Here is a 17500-nt window from a genome sequence, read left to right as displayed (position 1 = left end):
TGCATGGCCTCCCTCAGTAGCTTCATAAGCACCTCCGCCCAGGCAGGCGTCGCCTCCAACAACCGTCTGATCCCCTGCATCAGGCGGGCCTCCACGCCGGCAATCACCGCGCTGAACTCCTGCTCCAGGCGGGCCTCCATGCCGGCCAGCACCGAGCAGAACTCCGGAGTCGGTACCTCCTTTTCCCCCCCGTCCAACGACGAGTGTCCACCAACGCACACCATTTCCACGTGGCGTTTGTACCAGCTAGCAGATACAGCTAACCTCTTCGCAGTTTAGCAGACACAGCTAACCTTTTAGCAGCTAGCAGACACAGCTAGCCGCCCACGCCTGGCCGATCCTCCAAGGCGTTAATTTTTGCTTCCTCTCCGCTCCACCTTCCCGCTGCTACCGCACGAGGCGAGCGGCCAAAGTTCGTAGTCACTTCTGGACACCAATGTAGTAATCCGCTCCCGGGATAATTAATGAAGGAGCCGAAGAGGCGAATACTTGGTGCAGTCTTTATTCACCCTCACACCCACAGCTTCTCGCGCCTAGCCACACTTGGCTACGCTCTCAGCTAGCACACTCAGCTCCTAGCTACACACACGTCCAGTCCGCCTCCTCGTATCTTCAGACTCACCAACACACACACATTTCCCCGCTGACAAAATGACCACCTCCCGCTCAACCAATCCCCAGCGAGCTAGCAACCCCCCGTGACTCCATGTTCCCTTCACGTGCATTACCTCCATTCACAGCACGTTCAAGTGCGGTAGGAAACCACACTACAACACCCCCAGCTAACTACCCTGACAACCAGACAATCCCATGTTTACTGACAACCCCAGATCGCTACACAATATATATATATATATGTGTGTGTGTGTGTGTGTGTGTGTGTGTGTGTGTGTGTGTGTGTGTGTGTGTGTGTGTGTGTGTGTGTGTGTGTGCGTTTTACTTACCCAGCACGTTCATCAATAAGGCTTTTATTTCGAAAGGCGCGAACGGAAGTGACGCTTTCTTATTCTTTCTAACTTGACACCTGTCGCATTCATTGGCACAGTAGGCTACGGAGCGTCAAGGTGCGAACATCCTCTGCAGGTAGACAAGAGGTCGGAGAAACTGCCCTCACATACATTCATTAGTCTCCAGGAGCTGCTGAAATGCGCGGACCTCTTCCTTCAAGCCTCTGAAAAGGATTTTTATTTTGAAATAAGAAAGTGTTTCAGTCGCTTCCAGGATGCGTGCAGGCGACAGGTGGTCGACACCGGGCTGGGGCTGCATCCTCCTCCTGCTCTGCGCATGGCTCACACAGACACACACACAGCCAGCAGGTAGGCTAAATACATATTGGATGTTTTGTCATCATGTGGTGTAGGCTATCTGTCAAAATCCTGATGCTGTGGACCTGGTCCGAAGCAGGACTAACTTGTGCAAAGCAACAGTGTGCCTGCCCTGTAGCATAATAGGCTAATATAAATAGACCATCAATTTTAGAAGGATTCTAAGCAAATATCACAGCAAAACTAGCTATAGCATAGGTCTCTGGAGCAATAACCTATAGTGATGATAGCTACCATAGCATGGGCCAGCCTACTCCTAATAATAGGCCTATTAAAGCGCTATAAAGTCATATAACTTACTATTTAGTGTCTATGCTACAGAGACTATGCTACAGCTATTCAAATTAAAAAGTCACTGTAACTGTAACATCATGATTCCTATAATTGGTACAGTGATTTTTTTTTTTACTGTATGCTAGTTATGTTGTTACAGAAGGCCTAATAGCATTTCCAGTGTAAAATAAATATAAAATCCAACACAGTATACCCCAAAACATTGATGGAATGTAATTGAAAATGTTGAGGTCACAGGTGGAATGTCTCAATGAATGTGCAGTAATGAGTGGGGTTGATGGTGATACATGATCTGGAAGCTTGGGTCTTTTGAGGATGGAATGAGGTTGTGGTTGTTGTGAATGTCTGGACTTGTCTCTTTGGAGTTATGAATAGCTTATTATACCATATCTGCTGAGATAGCGCAATGTCTAATGCAGGCTTAGGTTTGCTCATTCATACTCACGGCAGGCAATGAACATAAAGTTGCTGTTTTTTAACGAAGCCATGCAATGAATATTAAACTCAATATAAACAGCATTATGTCAAGTGTTTTTGAACAATCTCTTGCTTATTCTGAGGAAGAGCTTGTCATTTTTGCGTTGAAATAAATGGCTGAGCATTTGGGCACTGGTATCTGTGTGTGCGTGTGCGCGTACTGTATATTGTACATAGGGACTAATGGAAAGATTACAAATAGGGGTTAATTTAGGATTGGGTTTAGTGAGGGAAAGAACAAAATTTTGTTTAGGGGTTAGTTCAGGGTTAGGACTTGGGTTTAGGGTTAAGATTACAATTAGGATCAGGATTAGTTTAGGTTAAAGGTTAGGCCTATATATTAGAGATGGATAAGTTGTTAACCAAATTTAGCCAATAAAAGTCCTAACAAGTATAGTAATACAAGCGTGTGTGTGTGTGTGTGTGTGTGTGTGTGTGTGTGAGTGCAAGAGTACATGTACAATTGTGTGTGTGTGCGTGTGTGTGTGTGAGTGCAAAAGTGTGCATGTACAATTGAGTGTATGTGTGTGTGTGTGTGTGTGTGTGTGTGTGTGTGTGTGTGTGAGGGTAGTGATTTGCGGTGTGCTCAGACTTTCCCTTCTTCAGGGCTCGTCGGTCCCTCCCAGGGAAACAGAGTCACTTCGTCTTCTCGCCTGACTTCATCTGCCTTTGTTTCCCTCTCACACAGAAGCACACACACACACACACACACACACACACACACACACACACACACACACACACACACACACACACACACACACACACACACACACACACACAGAGACACACACACACACACACACACACACACACACACATGCGCGTGCCATGCACACACACACAGTACGCACACACACACACACACACACGCACGCACGCACACACACACACACACACACACACACACACGCACGCACGCACACACACACACACACACACACACACACACACACACACACACACATATGCGTGTGCACACACACACACACACACACATACACACATACACACACACACACAAATGCAGGCATACACTCTTGCATGTACACATACATGCAGAAACATTCACACAACATGTATGCACAATCATGCATGCTTGTGACATACACTTACACTGTAGACATCAGTCCATGTATATAGTCACTCAGATGATGACCGTATTTCCTCGAACAGTGGCTGGTAGGCCTGGTAATTGAGGTAAAGGTCTGGGTCAATAGGTAAAATCCTCCTCGAAACACGAACTCTAGTAAAACACAAGCAAAAACAAAAAAACAGCTATTGTGATGTATTGGAGTTCTGTTTTCATTTTGTCTCTTTCATGAACGCCTTCACACTTGATGGGCATGAGTGATGAAAGGGATTGATGTAAAAGGGATGATAGATGTACATGAATGTTAATTGTATGAATGATAAAAAAAAATCCTATGCACTCTGTGTACTGCCTGGTGGCACCTAGGTCCATTCGGACTCAAGCTTGGCCTCATGGCACTTACTCTTGTTGTTATCTTCTGACTATAAGCATTGCTTGTGTTATATTCACCTTATTATTTGCCCATATAAGGACGCTTCTGCATGACGTAATTTTGTAATCGTCTTTCCTAGTGTCCTCTAGAGAGAGAGTGGCGTCAGCGGAGGACCAAAATGCGAGACTCATTAGCCAATGAACAGCCAGGAATGGGTCTCGCGCTACTTTTGCATTGTTAGCAATAACAATTGACAACATGGCATTTCGCGGCATTTTGCGCATACAAACACTGCAGCCTCATGTCCACACAGATAGAAATTAGGCAGTGCTGTGTGTACAGCTGATTTAATGAGACACAAACAAAACAGAAGTGCTAAACAACATTACTACGATTACTACTACTGTTGTTGCGCGGCGCAGCCATCTTGGATTTTTTAGGTTGGGGCTGCTGAGGCTCATACGAGTTTGGAATGGGAAATACCAGCTCTGATGACGTCACCCCCCAGCTCATGACCTTTGACGTCGTAAGATTACCAGTCCCCAGTTATAAAGGAATGCACGATTAATCCAGGACCTTACTTCCTGGAACTCTTGAGAGTAAAAAACTGGTCCATTGGAGTGAATGGAGATGTCGGGACTCTTCTATCTACACGGCTCTGGTCTTTCCGTTTTAGACACGGAAGTAGATTATGCCTACCGTAATAATTTTTAGACTTGCCAAAAAGCGGTTTTCAAGCAAAAAAAACAATTAAAATTAAAAACAGTTTTCATATTTTTTCGGGTGAGAACGTAACATTCCAAATAATATGTGACCAGTTTATCAGAATAACGGCTATTTGGAAATATTTAACGAGCAGAGAGGACTGACTGTGTGAGTCGGACTAGCTAGTCGGACTAGCTAGTATCTGTCAACCCCCACTGTACTGGCAGTGAGAAAACACTGTCGACGTACTTTTGTAACTAACATTAAATGCCGACTGGGTACAGCCATCTGCTCCTCGCAGCAGTAACACTATGAGCATGTAACTGAAGTTGGCCGCAGTGTAGCTGCTGAACGTAGCCAAACGTCATTTGGCAACATTCAGTAGTGACATTTTGTTTTGAAATTGGCCACCAACTAGCGCTGAACCGGAAGAACAAATACAATTGTGTCTAACGCGGAAGAGAGAAAAAGTGGGCGAATAAGGTATAAGGAATAAGGTGAATAAAGCTCAGATGTACGTCGCTTTGGATAAAAACATCTGCTAAGTGAAATTGTAACATTGTAACATTGTAAGAAAGGATGGGAAGGTCGTAGAGAGTCGGGATTCGAGGGGTGGGTAGTGGGATGTGGGTGGTGGGAGGAGCGTGGTCAGGAAAGGGGCGGGGCTAGGCAAAAGGGACCATAGCTAGTAGTGATAGGACGGTCGTAGAAAATCGGGGTTTGAGGGGCGGGTAGGGGGAGTGGCTCGGGGCATGTGGGTGGGTCAGGGTTAGGGTTCTGATCCGACCCACAAAATTGTCATATCATAGCAGACTATTTATTGGCCTTGGCGGAGGTCTGCGCTCTCCGAGTGCACTTCTACTTCTTTCAAATTGGTCTAAACCAGAGCCGTATAATAGAAGAGCTGCGACATCTCCATTCACTCCAATGGACCGGTTTTCCACCTCAAAAGTTCCCGCAAGTAAGGTTCTGGATTAAGCAGTGCTCGATCGACTAATCACGGCAGCCCTAAAACAGATGATATCCGAGCCGAGGCTGGATTTTTCCTTCAAGTGCATCTTCAGAATTTGCACTGTCGCTTCTGTATTCCATCACTTCCATTCGCAGAACCACTCCTGGAAGGATGTATGGGCTCTGCATTGCCTCTCACATTTACTGTCGTCATGTTTACATCATATGCAAGCACCCTGAAAGTATGCTGTAATTCAAGGAGCAGCCATTTCTCCTGGGTGGCCAAACATCCCCATCTCCATAATATATGGTTCTCATCTGTACAGTACTTTCAAATCAGCCGTTCTATGCCAAACCAAGCACTGCTTGACATTCAGGATGCAACGGAAATATGATATACAGTAGATAATCTGATGCGATAATTACACCAGAGGGAGCATCTCTGACTGTTTATTTCATACCCGAGCCGTCATTGTATGTTTTTACTGGTTCTTCTTCCCCCGGCCGCGCAGCTGTTTCAACCTGTGCGAACACGAGTCCCATCTCTGCCATCGTAGCTGTCTGCCGCCCATTTTATGAGCATCTGCGGGCTGATATTTTGACGTGTTGAATGTCTCAGAGAGTCATTCAGTGCAAACAGATGCCGAGGGTTTTAGTCTCCTCCACTTCGGAAAATTCACTTGTGTACATAAGCAGGCGTTACAGCCGCAGGCCTCGTTAGCGATAGCTCATGTATAGAGAAGTAATATAAAGAAGGTAATGTGTTGTTAGAGAGCACTTTATTTGCCATATTACATAGTGTGTAATTAGGAGTTTGTTTCTTTGCGTATTCCTCCCTATTGTGTTCAGATGAGGATGCAGACGTTTATATGAAAATGCCACAGCTTATCACTTTGAGTCTGGGGTTAATATTGTTTAGAATCACATCTCTTGTGGTTCCCCCTCATTGTCACTGCTAATTATGGTGTAAACCTGTATGCTTCATCTAAGCTAAAACTACAATGGGGCTTGGCTGGAAAACCCGCCTGGCTCAGCTGTTTTAGATAACGATCAACCACAACACCTCACATGTATCTTCTCACTGCACTAGTTGTGATTTATTCATTTATTTTAGATGACATTTTATTTAGTAGTACGATAAGCGCCCTGAGAACATAATAGAAAGATATCATCGAACAAAATCAAAACAACATTGAGCAAGTAGGACCATGGTATCTATCTATCTATCTATCTATCTATCTATCTATCTATCTATCTATCTATCTATCTATCTATCTATCTATCTATCTATCTATCTATCTATCTATCTATCTATCTATCTATCTAAAATTGAGTATGTGGGCTCTGTCTGTTTCAAGTTCTGCCACAGCTATGCCGTTTTACGTGCGATCGGGCTGAAACCTTCAGGGTGTGTAAAGGGCACCCGTGCGGGTGACCTGATGGAGCCGGATTTTTTATTAGGCTAATTAGCTAATGGTGTGATGTCCTCACTGATGATGTCATCAGTGATGATGTCAAAAGTGATGTCATAAGGGCGCACGCACGCACGCACACACGCACACACACACACACACACACACACACACACAAGGAGGCATTGTGACAAGACTGATCAGTGACGTCATAGGGGGGCACACACACACACACACACACACACACTGATGATGTCATCAGTGATATAATGTGGCACATGTATACACTCAAGGAGGCATTGTGACATCACTGATGCAATAACATTTAGTGAGCAACACACGCGCGCACACACACACGCGCGCGCGCGCGCCAATAGGGCAGGCGAGGCCACGCAGCCGAGCTATGGGCGAGGCTGCGCAACGGCCGAGCCTAGGCATCGAGCGCGCACACAGTCTCACATGACCTCACAGAAATCCTATGTATCAGTCCTGTCCTCATCAGCAAAGCAGTATCACTGTGTCTCCACACTATCTCTGACGTTCTCATTCCACGCAATGCAATCTCTGTGCCACAACTTACTGTACTGTACTGTAACTAACCATGCCTGTATCACCTTATCTATCATGATGTCAGCTCTCCGTATGCGTCATTGAATCTTATAAAACACTGTAACCATCTCTTTCTCCTTTGAAGAAAATGTATTCCCTGCCCATTGTGGCATTCTCTTCCTCTCATGAGACCTTAAATTATATTAAATATATTCAAGTAAGCCGAATCTCTGACTCAAGAACTCTGCTCTACTCTACTCTCAAGCTCTTATGCTTGTTTTTTTTTATTGAATTGATGCTTTGTTTGCTTCCTCCCACCAGTTTAGTTTCCATGTTGTCGTACTTCTGCCTATTTCTGTCGCCTCGAGGACAGTCCTCAGCAGGTTAACTCCCATTTGATCTGTAATCTAGTTAGTGCTTTCATCTTCATGGTGCATGTTTCAGCACTTGGCCAAGCCCATGTCGACTCATTAGACCTCAACCCAAACAAATTAAACATCTAAGCCCTTTCTCCTGTTTCAAGAATATGTAACAAAGTGCTTTGAGAAGAGGTTTTGAGGAGCATCGTACAGGCGGGCTTGGTCGCTTGCGAAGGTTTTCTGAGACTCCGAAGAACGTGCGACAGACTGTCAAACAAGGGGCAGGTATGATCTCATGCTGAGAGGTGACAGGATGTTATGGTTTCCTCCTCCATCTTTCTAAGCGCTCTATCTGATGTCCCATCTGAAAGTGGCCAGTCAGTAGCTGCTGTGTGATAGCGGGGAATGCTTTGTTTTGCCAGCTGCAGACTAAGCTGCTGCTGGCTTTGAGGTGGTGAGGTGCTGCTAATGGAGAATGAAGGTTAGCTTCTCAGCTCTTTAGGACAGGATTATTTAACCAACAAATAGCATGAAAAGCTTCAGTAACTGACTCATTCGGCTGCTGCTTTTGACTTGCCCCAGGGCTGCCTTGAAAAAGAGATTTCGATCTCAATGGGTCTCACCTGGTTAAATAAAGGATAAAAAAAGAAAAAAAGCTGTGGTTTATTCATGTCGGAATTAATATCTGATATGAATCCTGTAACATAAAAGCTCTCATGTCCTGTTGAAGTTCCCTTTAGCAAGATATTGAATCAATCATTGTAAACCACAGGATAATGGCAACAACTAAAATGATAATCACAAGATTTTAGTTCTTTCTTCATTTTTGCATACACCTTTGGTGATAAACGGCTAGAGGTGGCTTTGGTGTTTTGCAGTCAATGTAGGCCATGATGACCCATTCAATGCAGACTGTGGCTTCTTAAAGTCTATTTAATTAAAACAACATCACTGTTGTTTCCTCTGTAAAAGTAAAACTGCAGTCTGCAAATCAAATATGGCTTTTTCCTGGGAAAGATGGATCCCCTCATAAGTGTTCCGGACACCAAATGTAAAAGCTGTAGGTTGAATGGCTGTTGTATGTATCAATCAGTGATGGGGGTAGTAAAGTGGGTAGGAGTTAGTTTCAAGTTTGTTTTGATGTGCTTTGTTTATTTGCAGTTCTAAAAGATAGAGATGGCTGCTTTCTCACTGGGGACCTGGGAGCATAACCGAGCACACTTGTCCCCAAACTGACCCCAGGTGTGGTCCATTTCATGAGTGTGTGAACGTTGTGTTCCGTGCCCGGGCGCGGAACAGTGTACCGTGACAGGGTCCACTTGAAAAGGGGGTCTGGGGAACGCTTTGGCGTGCCCGCGGATGGAACACTTGCGAATGTGAACGTCAACCGTGCCGAACCACGTAGACAACACACAGGTGAGGATACACTCCAGGCATAGTTGATGATGCAAATAACTTTACCCAACCCTGGGGAAATGTGCTGATATAACAAAATGAAACTTTCTCTCCTTTACCGTTAGCGGCTCCTTCTCACTAGCCTTCTGTCTGCCTTAGTGCTTGCTGCGCCTGCTAAAGGAACAAGCATCAGCAAAGAAGGAGAGAAACTATACTGGAAGGTATTACACATAAAAGGCCTTAGATATCTCAGATTCACTTGACTGCACAAGCAGAGGCCATGATAACTCTCGCTGTGCCTATAAACAAACACAGAGGGCTTTCTGTTAGCCGCTAGCCAATAGCCTTTTTTACAGACTCACTCATTTCTATCCAACCATAAAGAGCTTACCGGCTGTGAAACTGCTTAGGCCGGATCATCCATATCATTATGACAATGGGCTCCAGCTAATTGCCTTGCTGGGGAGGCACCAAATGCCGATGCCGGATCCGGCCGACATGACTGTCTTTCAGAGGCTGTAGCGGGCAATTTTAAAGCTTTGCTATCATATGAAAAGAGAAGACGTAAGGCTGGTTTCACACCGACGACCCAAGCCTTGCCTTGCCTCAACCCACGCCTACGCCGAGCTGGGCGTGAACCTGTAACACGCTTTTGCAATCACACCGCACGCCTTTTGCACGCCGAACCTGGAGCCGAGTCACAAGCGCCTCTCCTCTCTCCCGACTGTATTTTTTCACGTGTTGTCCAGAATTGTCATGGGTAGCCTCTAGGTAAAATAAATCGGATATATTTAATGTTATATTGATGCTGGATATGTATAACCAGGTCTGACTATAGTCGGACATTTTAGAGAGGTGATCTTGCAAGAATATGTGCTGGCAGCCTGGCACAACAACATTGTCCATCTTGCTTCTTCGGTCGCTATTCTCTCTCATGAAGATTTGTTTGCCGACGGGGAGAAAGCCCCACGTGATAGCCACCCGTCAATATCTCGGTCTCTCTGCTCAACATGTTGTAGTAACTCAATTTTATTTTGAAATTCAGTTGACTTTTCCATTTCCGACGGATATTGTGCGTTTTTCTTTCATGGCTTGACAGAAAAGCCTGCCTGCACGCGCCTTGTCGGCGTGAAAATAGAACTCTCGCCTATTCGATAAAATCGGCAATAGCACAGGCAAGGCGTGGGTACACGCAGGGTTCACGCTCAGGCGTCCGGTGTACACAGCCTCGTTGACTAAAACGGACGCCTATTAAAAAGCGTGGGTAAAGGCAAGGCATAGGCAAGGCTTGGGTCGCCGGTGTGAAACCAGCCTAAGGCTTAGTTCACACCGGGGCACCCAAGCCTTGCCTACGCCTTGCCTTTACCCACGCTTTTAAATAGGCATCCGTTTTAGTCAACAAGGCTGTGTACACCGGGCGCCTGAGCGTGAACCCTGCGTGTACCCACGCCTTGCCTGTGCCTTGCCGATTTTATCGTTTAGGCATGAGTTCTATTTTCAAGCCGACTAGGCGCGTGCAGGCAGGCTTCTTCTGTAAAGCCATGAAAGAAAAATGCGACAATATCCGTGGGAAATGGCAAAGTCAACTGAATTTCAAAATAAAATGGAGTTACTACAACAGTGTTGAGCAGAGAGAGAGAGAGAGAGAGAGATTGACGGGTGGCTATCACATGGGGCTTTCTCCCCGTCTGCAAACAAATCTTCAGGAGAGAGAATAGCGACCGAAGAAGCAAGATGGACAATGTTGTTGTGCCAGCACATATTCTTGCAAGATTACCTCTCTAAAAAGTCAGACTATAGTCAGACCTCGTTATACATATCCAGCATCAATAGAACATTAAATATATCAGATTTATTTTACCTACCCATGATAATTCGGGACCACACGTGAAAAAATACAGTCGGGAGAGAGGAGAGGCGCTTGTGACTCGGCTCCAGGTTCAGCGTGCAAAGGCGTGCGGTGTGATCGCAAAAGCGTGTAATAGGTTCACGCCCAGCTCAAGGTCTGCAGGCGTAGGCGTGGGTTGAGGCAAGGCAAGGCGTAGGTTCCCTGTGTGAACGTAGCGTAACGGTTAGTTTACACAGGCAACCTACGCCTTGCCTTGCCCCCTGCCAACATGCTTGTCAGGAAGGGGCTAAATAATGCTCCAAATTTAGGCAAAACTTTGGTGAGGGGAAAAACTGGCATAGCCATTTTCAAAGGGTCCCTTGACCTAGCACCTCAAAATATCTGAATGAGAATGGGTTCTATGCGTACCCACAAGTCTCTCCCTTACTGCTAATCCAATGCAGTTTTTAGCTAAAAACATGCATTTAAGAAATTATATACATATTATAAATTGGATATGACTGGAAAGCTGAGACTCTTATGGATTCAATGAGCCCAATTGTATTCATGTGTGATGATGTGAGTCTCCATAGTAGCCATTTCACTGTAGTGAGACCATTTTTTTAAACTTGACCTCACTCTATAAAATGACCTATTTTTGTAGTTAGTAGAACATTGTCTTACTGTACATGTTTCTGTAGTGTGTGTGTTGAGCCATGTACTTCAGAAATAACTTCATGTAAATCTGTGGTCTTTATTGCCATAGTCAATTTAGCTTTTTTTCTTTGTAAAGTGGAGGAGTGGGCACTTCAACTGTGGTCACTCAGGTGCACCACACCGTGTTAATCCAGGCCTAAAGAGCAGCTTGTGTTTCTTCCAGTCCTGAAGCCGAGGAGGCAGAGGTGACTCTCATGTCGATACTCTCTATTTTCCTTGTCCATTTTAGGGGACAACATGTTTGCGCCGCACCTCATCTCCCATTCATCTTAGGGAGGTGCAGGAGAGCGACCTGAGGAGGAAGCGCTCTCAATCATTTCCACCATGGTGGCCAAACAGGCACTATGCCCATATCATCCAGAGGAGCTGGCCCCCTGCCAAGAGCGAGGCCGCCAAACCTCTATAGACGGAGATAGATTGACACAGCTATTAATCAGCCAAGCAGCGGAACGGACAAAGACGGCTCAGAGGCTGCTCTTCACATTGTGCTTGTTTTTACAGACTTGCCCATTTACTGTGTTTGTTGGCCTTAGATTCCCAGTTAGGGTCATGTTAGGGATATGTGGGAAAGTGATGAGACCAAGCGTGTTAAGGGTAGGCTAGGGTAGGCTGTTCAGGGTAGGCTAGGGTAGGCTGTTAAGGGTAGGCTAGGGTAGGCTGTTCAGGGTAGGATATGATTGGCTGTTAGGGGTAGGCTAGGGTAGGCTGTTAAGGGTAGGATATGATTAGCTGTTAAGGGTAGGATGTTAAGGGTAGGATATGGTTTGCTGTTAAGGGTAGGCTAGGGTAGGCTGTTAAGGGTAGGATATGATTAGCTGTTAAGGGTAGGCTAGGGTAGGCTGTTAAGGGTAGGATATGATTGGCTGTTAGGGGTAGGCTGTTAAGGGTAGGATATGATTGGCTGTTAAGGGTAGACTAGGGTAGGCTGTTGAGAGTAGGATATGATTGGCTGTTAATGGTAGGCTGTTAAGGGTAGGATATGATTGGGTGTTAAGGGTAGGCTAGGGTAGACTGTTAAAGGTAGGCTATGGTAGGCTGTTAAGGGTAGGATATGATTGGCTGTTAAGGGTATAGGGTAGGGTAGGCTGTTTAGGGTAGGATAGGCTGTAGATTAGCAACAGCAGAAGCTTTGTTTGCTATGCAGTTCAGGTTAAGGTTAGGGTAGGGTTAGACTGTGTTTTCTTGTTCTGCGCTCTCACCTCTCTTCTTTTTTCGCTCTCTTCACTTTTTTCTCTCCTTTCTTCCTCTCCCCCTTTCTCCCTCACATATCTTCTATTGTTCTCCCTCTCCTCTCCTCCCTTTCTCCTCTCCTCCCCCTCTTTTTCTCTCTCCTCCCTCTCTTCTCTCCTCTCCTCCCTCTCTTCTCTCTCCGCTCTCTCCTCTCTCATCTCTTCTCTCTCCTCTCTCTGCTCTCTCTCCTGAACCCTCTCTTCTCTTGCTCTCCTTGTTTTTTACATGCTTCATATAAGTTGTTCAATTCTGTTTATTGAGTGTGGTTAGCTAGACCTAGCTAGACCTCTGTAAAGTCCTCTGAGACATGCGTGTGATTGTGAATTAGGGCTATACAAATAAACTTGACTTGTTAATACAAATACGTAACAGCCATGTACAATATTCATTTTCACCTCCTGAACGTAGAAATATCTATTTCTCTGTGTGGGACGAGGCAGTTTTGTACAAAGTAGGCAATTGATCGGATACCACAGGGTTAATTTTCATAGTTTGGAATTGAACTGCAGCATCATCTATGTGTACGAAGATTGCACTGTTTATGTTTATTGGGAAAAGACAAGATGCAAGTCATCAGATATGACTGAAGAAGGCCTGGAGAAAGCAGGATGGGGTTCGACTCACACTGGAGCTACCCATGTACTCGTGACACTGTAGAGCGCTGTGGATTAAAGAAAAAAAAAAGGTTCACCAAAGAGCATCTGACAAATCCAAAATTAGATACCATTACCCACATTTGAAAAAGTGACACCTAGCCTTATAAAATAATTGATACCACAAAAGACTTCAAAAAGTCAACCAAAATTACCCAACAATCCAGGTGACGTCAGTAAACTGGATTTCTCTTTGAAGTTTCACTTCATCACTTTTTGTCCACAGAGAAGTGACTCTATGCAAGTTTGCAACACCAGACATTCATTTGGGGCCAATCGACATCATCTCGATTACAGTAGTGGCTATGAGATGCGTCTCTGTTGCAGTCCCACGTTGTGGTCTATATGCTAATACAACTGCTGTGTTTGTACGTACAAATCTGGCCTAGTGCAGCTTCAATTCCTCGCTTGACAAAATGACATCTCATACAGAGAACAATGGTGTTTTTTAGGACTGAACGATGAACTTTGTATTGTTCATTGACAGCTGCTGGATGAGTCAGTCTGCGGTTTGACATTTTATGACTCGTGTGCTTGGAATGACGTGCCCTGCAGTACAGTATCTAGGCTACAGGGAGAGAGCTCCTCTAGTGTGCATTAGTGGAATGACGTGCCCTGCAGTACAGTATCTAGGAATGTAACCCAATGCACAGAGCCCCGAGGTTTACGCCCTCCTTCCACTTGACTTCAACGCCACATCCATACAAGCTCACTGGCCTCTGACAGGTGAAAGAGGCAGTATAGGTAGTATTTCTTTCCATGACACATGAGATGTATCATGTATGATGCGACATGATGACACTGATTTGTGACTCAGCATATAATATATAGACCTATTCTAACCTAACCTCTTCTTTACGTGGACAAGTTCCCCTGAAATGTACAGTAATGTGAAAAAATGAACCTTGTGATCTCTGTGCTGCTCCCATCTGCTGGTGATTTTGGGTACAACAGACATTACTACCAATCCATTAACCTTTTTCACAGGAGAAATTTTGTGTCTCAAAGGCAGGGTAAACACAGGTGCAAACAAAACATTAATGAGGGTTTCAACTTCCAATCCATTTAGGTGTTCCAGTGATGAGGCCCTCTCTAATGTTTTGGTTACACCTGTGTTTACCCTGGCTTTGAGACACAAAATGGCTGCTGTGAAAAAGAGCCATTATAATAATAAAATTATAATTTTTTACTGTTGTCAGTTTTAAACAGCTACGACTTATGAATGAGACAGTTTTTTTTAATAACCAGTGAAAATTTCTTTGTTATCTTATCATAAGCGACAAGAGTGTATATACCTGCAGGTGAGAGAGGCAGGAGAATCAAAGAAAAGGGAAAATGTTTGTGTTCAATTATATTTGTTACAGTATATCTATGACATATGGGATGTATAATTTACGATGTGTCAAGCGTAGGACTCAAGTTAGCTAATATTTCTTAAAAAGTGCCATGATTACTTTTAATTTTGTGCTGTCAATCATCTTGTGAGAGGAGGTGACACTGTTTTTCACCTGCTGTTCTTGGAACAGAACTCTTTTGTGTGAGTGTGTGTGTGTGTGTGTGTGTGTGTGTGTGTGTGTGTGTGTGTGTGCGTGCGTGTGTGCGTGCGTGCGTGCGTGTGTACGTGTGTGTATGTGTGTGTTTTTTGCTTCCCGGCATCCACGTCGACCCACCATACTCTTAATTTTGACCGCCGGGTGTCCAACAAACGCTCTCGTTCATGCGTTCAGATCCTCACAAACAAGGAAGCGACTGTCCTCTCGCTTCTGCCTCCTGTGCTCCTTGATGAATCGTGCATTGAGTCTTTGGTAAGGGACCAACATGAACTGTCTCACACCCTCTTGTCTGAAAATGCCCTGCTTCCCCCCGTGCCAAAAGCCCACTTCAGCATACCACAGGGTGTTGGGATGGGCGATGGGACGGGGGAGGGGTTTGGGGGGGGCGGGGGAGGGGTTTGGGGGGGACGAGTGTCACGGGTGTGGATTTCTTCCGAGCTTCTGCCAAGAAGCCCCGCAGGGAGCTTTCTGTGCTTCGCTTTGAAGAGTTTGATTTCTTTGATATCTTGAAAACACAATAAAAAAAAAGTCTTTGAGGAGTGTCAGAGACTTTATTACCGTGATGAAAAGAAGTTGCGACATTAGCAATAATGCACTGGTTCCCAATCTTTTTGGCTCGTGACCCCTTAAAGGAGAATTTCGGTTTTTTTGAACCTGGAGCCATTTCCTGGCATTAATTATGAATTGGCCACTCACCTAGCGATGTCTGCAGCGTTTCTGGGCGTCCTAGCGTTGTTTTGAGATCAATATCGTCCAAGTCAGTGTAAAATGGAGTTGATTTGGGGCCAAGTGGTAGCCTGTATTTCCTGCATCTAAATAGCTATTTTTCTTCCCGTTTTCGCCACATATCGCCATAATCAGATCCGTCAACATCCAGCCGAGTGTTATTTCACCCCAGGCTGTTTCCTGGACTGCACACGGATCAAATTACCTCAAACGTGATCTAGGTCACCAAGTCTCGTGAAGTCCCGCGATACTTTCCTGTCGACTGGCCAAATACAGGCAGGACGCTTTGCGGTCGTGGTTTTAGCGTAACCTATGTGGGGTTTGCCGTAACCTATGTGGGGTTTGGCATAACCTTCGTTATTTCGAATCCCACATAGGTTACGCCGCTAGGACGCCCAGAAACGCTGCAGACATCGCTAGGTGAGTGGCCAATTCATAATTAATGCCAGGAAATGGCTCCAGGTTCAAAAAAACCGAAATTCTCCTTTAAAATTAAGCGGTGCATACTCAAGACCGGCCATCATGTGTACATGTATGGCAGTGAACATTTCACTAAAATAATTTTCCCTTTTCAGGTTGTTCATCAGAGGAGGCCTAGAAGCTTTAAACTATGCAGTATTTCACAAGTATACGACAAAAACACAATAATGAATTCATTTGGCATAGTACAAATATGCCCCTCCCCATATCCCATAAATCATCTTGTGACCCTCTAAAATTAAAATCCTGACAGATTGAGAACCACTGCAATAATGTGAGGAATAATTCAAAGTCACTTGCTCTGTACTTTCTCACTTACTGTATAATGATGTTATGGACAATAATGATAAGAGAATGTGTTGTTTTTGTCTTCCAACTGCCTTCCTTCATTCCTACCAACTCAACAGGTAGCCTACTGCTGGCTTCAGGCAACAGATGGCAGTATTTCATGATCTCTCTTCTCTCTTATCTGGCCTCCCTGCATAATGTTGCTGTCAGTTAAAAACCCTTGTATCTCCAAAGTAGGGCTGCACGATTATGGTCAAAATGATAATCACAATTATTTTGATCAATATGAGATCACTTTTATTTAACACGATCACTCTTTGACTTTGGGAACATCATGCATTTATTAAAAAAAAACACTAACACTGGATTTATTTTAACTGTTATCTTCCAGAGAAGTCCCCAGCAAAAAGATAATAATTTATTTTCACTGGAATTACAACCATAACATAATGTATGAATATTTTGGTCATGGGTTTCATACATTTTCTGAAATAAAACATCTAACAACCTGGTGTTGGCGTCGTTAGGCTGATTGGGTGCACCTGGGCCCGGTGCACTTATTGGGCTTTAAAAGACCTTCAGACCATTCAGTCTATCGATGCACCTTTTGTTCTGTTCATTTGTTTAATGTAGTTGTTGTCTTGTTATTGTCCCTTATTTTTTGTTAATAAAATTGTTTTTACTTTTACTTTGGTGTATGAGCCCCCTCATATGTTACAACCATAGACTGTATAAATATATGGATGTAGCAGGTTACAATCTGGCTCAAGGAAGTAACAAATGAGGGGGATCATACATACACTAAAGTAAAAGTAAAAAATAATGTATTACCTAAAACTATGGGGAGATAACTACAACACAAACTACATTAAACTAGAACGACCACACCGCGGATCTATACCTCCGCCAACAAGTGAGCAGTCAACATCCATGTCTGTCAAGACTTTGACCTTTGAGCAAAATGTGAAGAAATTCCGTCAAGGCATTACTGAGGTATGGTGTTACCGAGCTTGAAAATGTCGTTCGGGAGGTCACCGTGACCTTGACCTTTGACCACCAAAATCGAATCAGTTCATCCTTGATTCCAAAGTC

At 44.5% G+C, this 17500-nt stretch overlaps 1 protein-coding gene across 4 annotated transcripts in view; it reads left to right on the top strand.

The window, feature by feature from the left end:
* Positions 1–1101: 1101 nt before the first annotated feature.
* Positions 1102–17500, top strand: part of col18a1b (collagen type XVIII alpha 1 chain b) — a 98736-nt gene continuing 82337 nt past the window's right edge. For all 4 annotated transcript variants that reach the window (XM_083633963.1, XM_083633964.1, XM_083633962.1 and 1 more), the window contains exon 1: positions 1102–1316. In XM_083633963.1, the coding sequence (XP_083490089.1) occupies positions 1223–1316 (94 nt within the window). In that variant the 5' untranslated portion in view covers positions 1102–1222. The remainder of the gene's footprint in view (positions 1317–17500) is intronic.

Source organism: Poromitra crassiceps, assembly GCF_964638095.1.
Source record: "Poromitra crassiceps genome assembly, chromosome: 3".
Classification (NCBI taxonomy): domain Eukaryota; kingdom Metazoa; phylum Chordata; class Actinopteri; order Beryciformes; family Melamphaidae; genus Poromitra; species Poromitra crassiceps.
The sequence above is the reverse complement of the archived record's forward strand: the minus strand, read 5'-3'. Positions and strand labels throughout refer to the sequence as shown.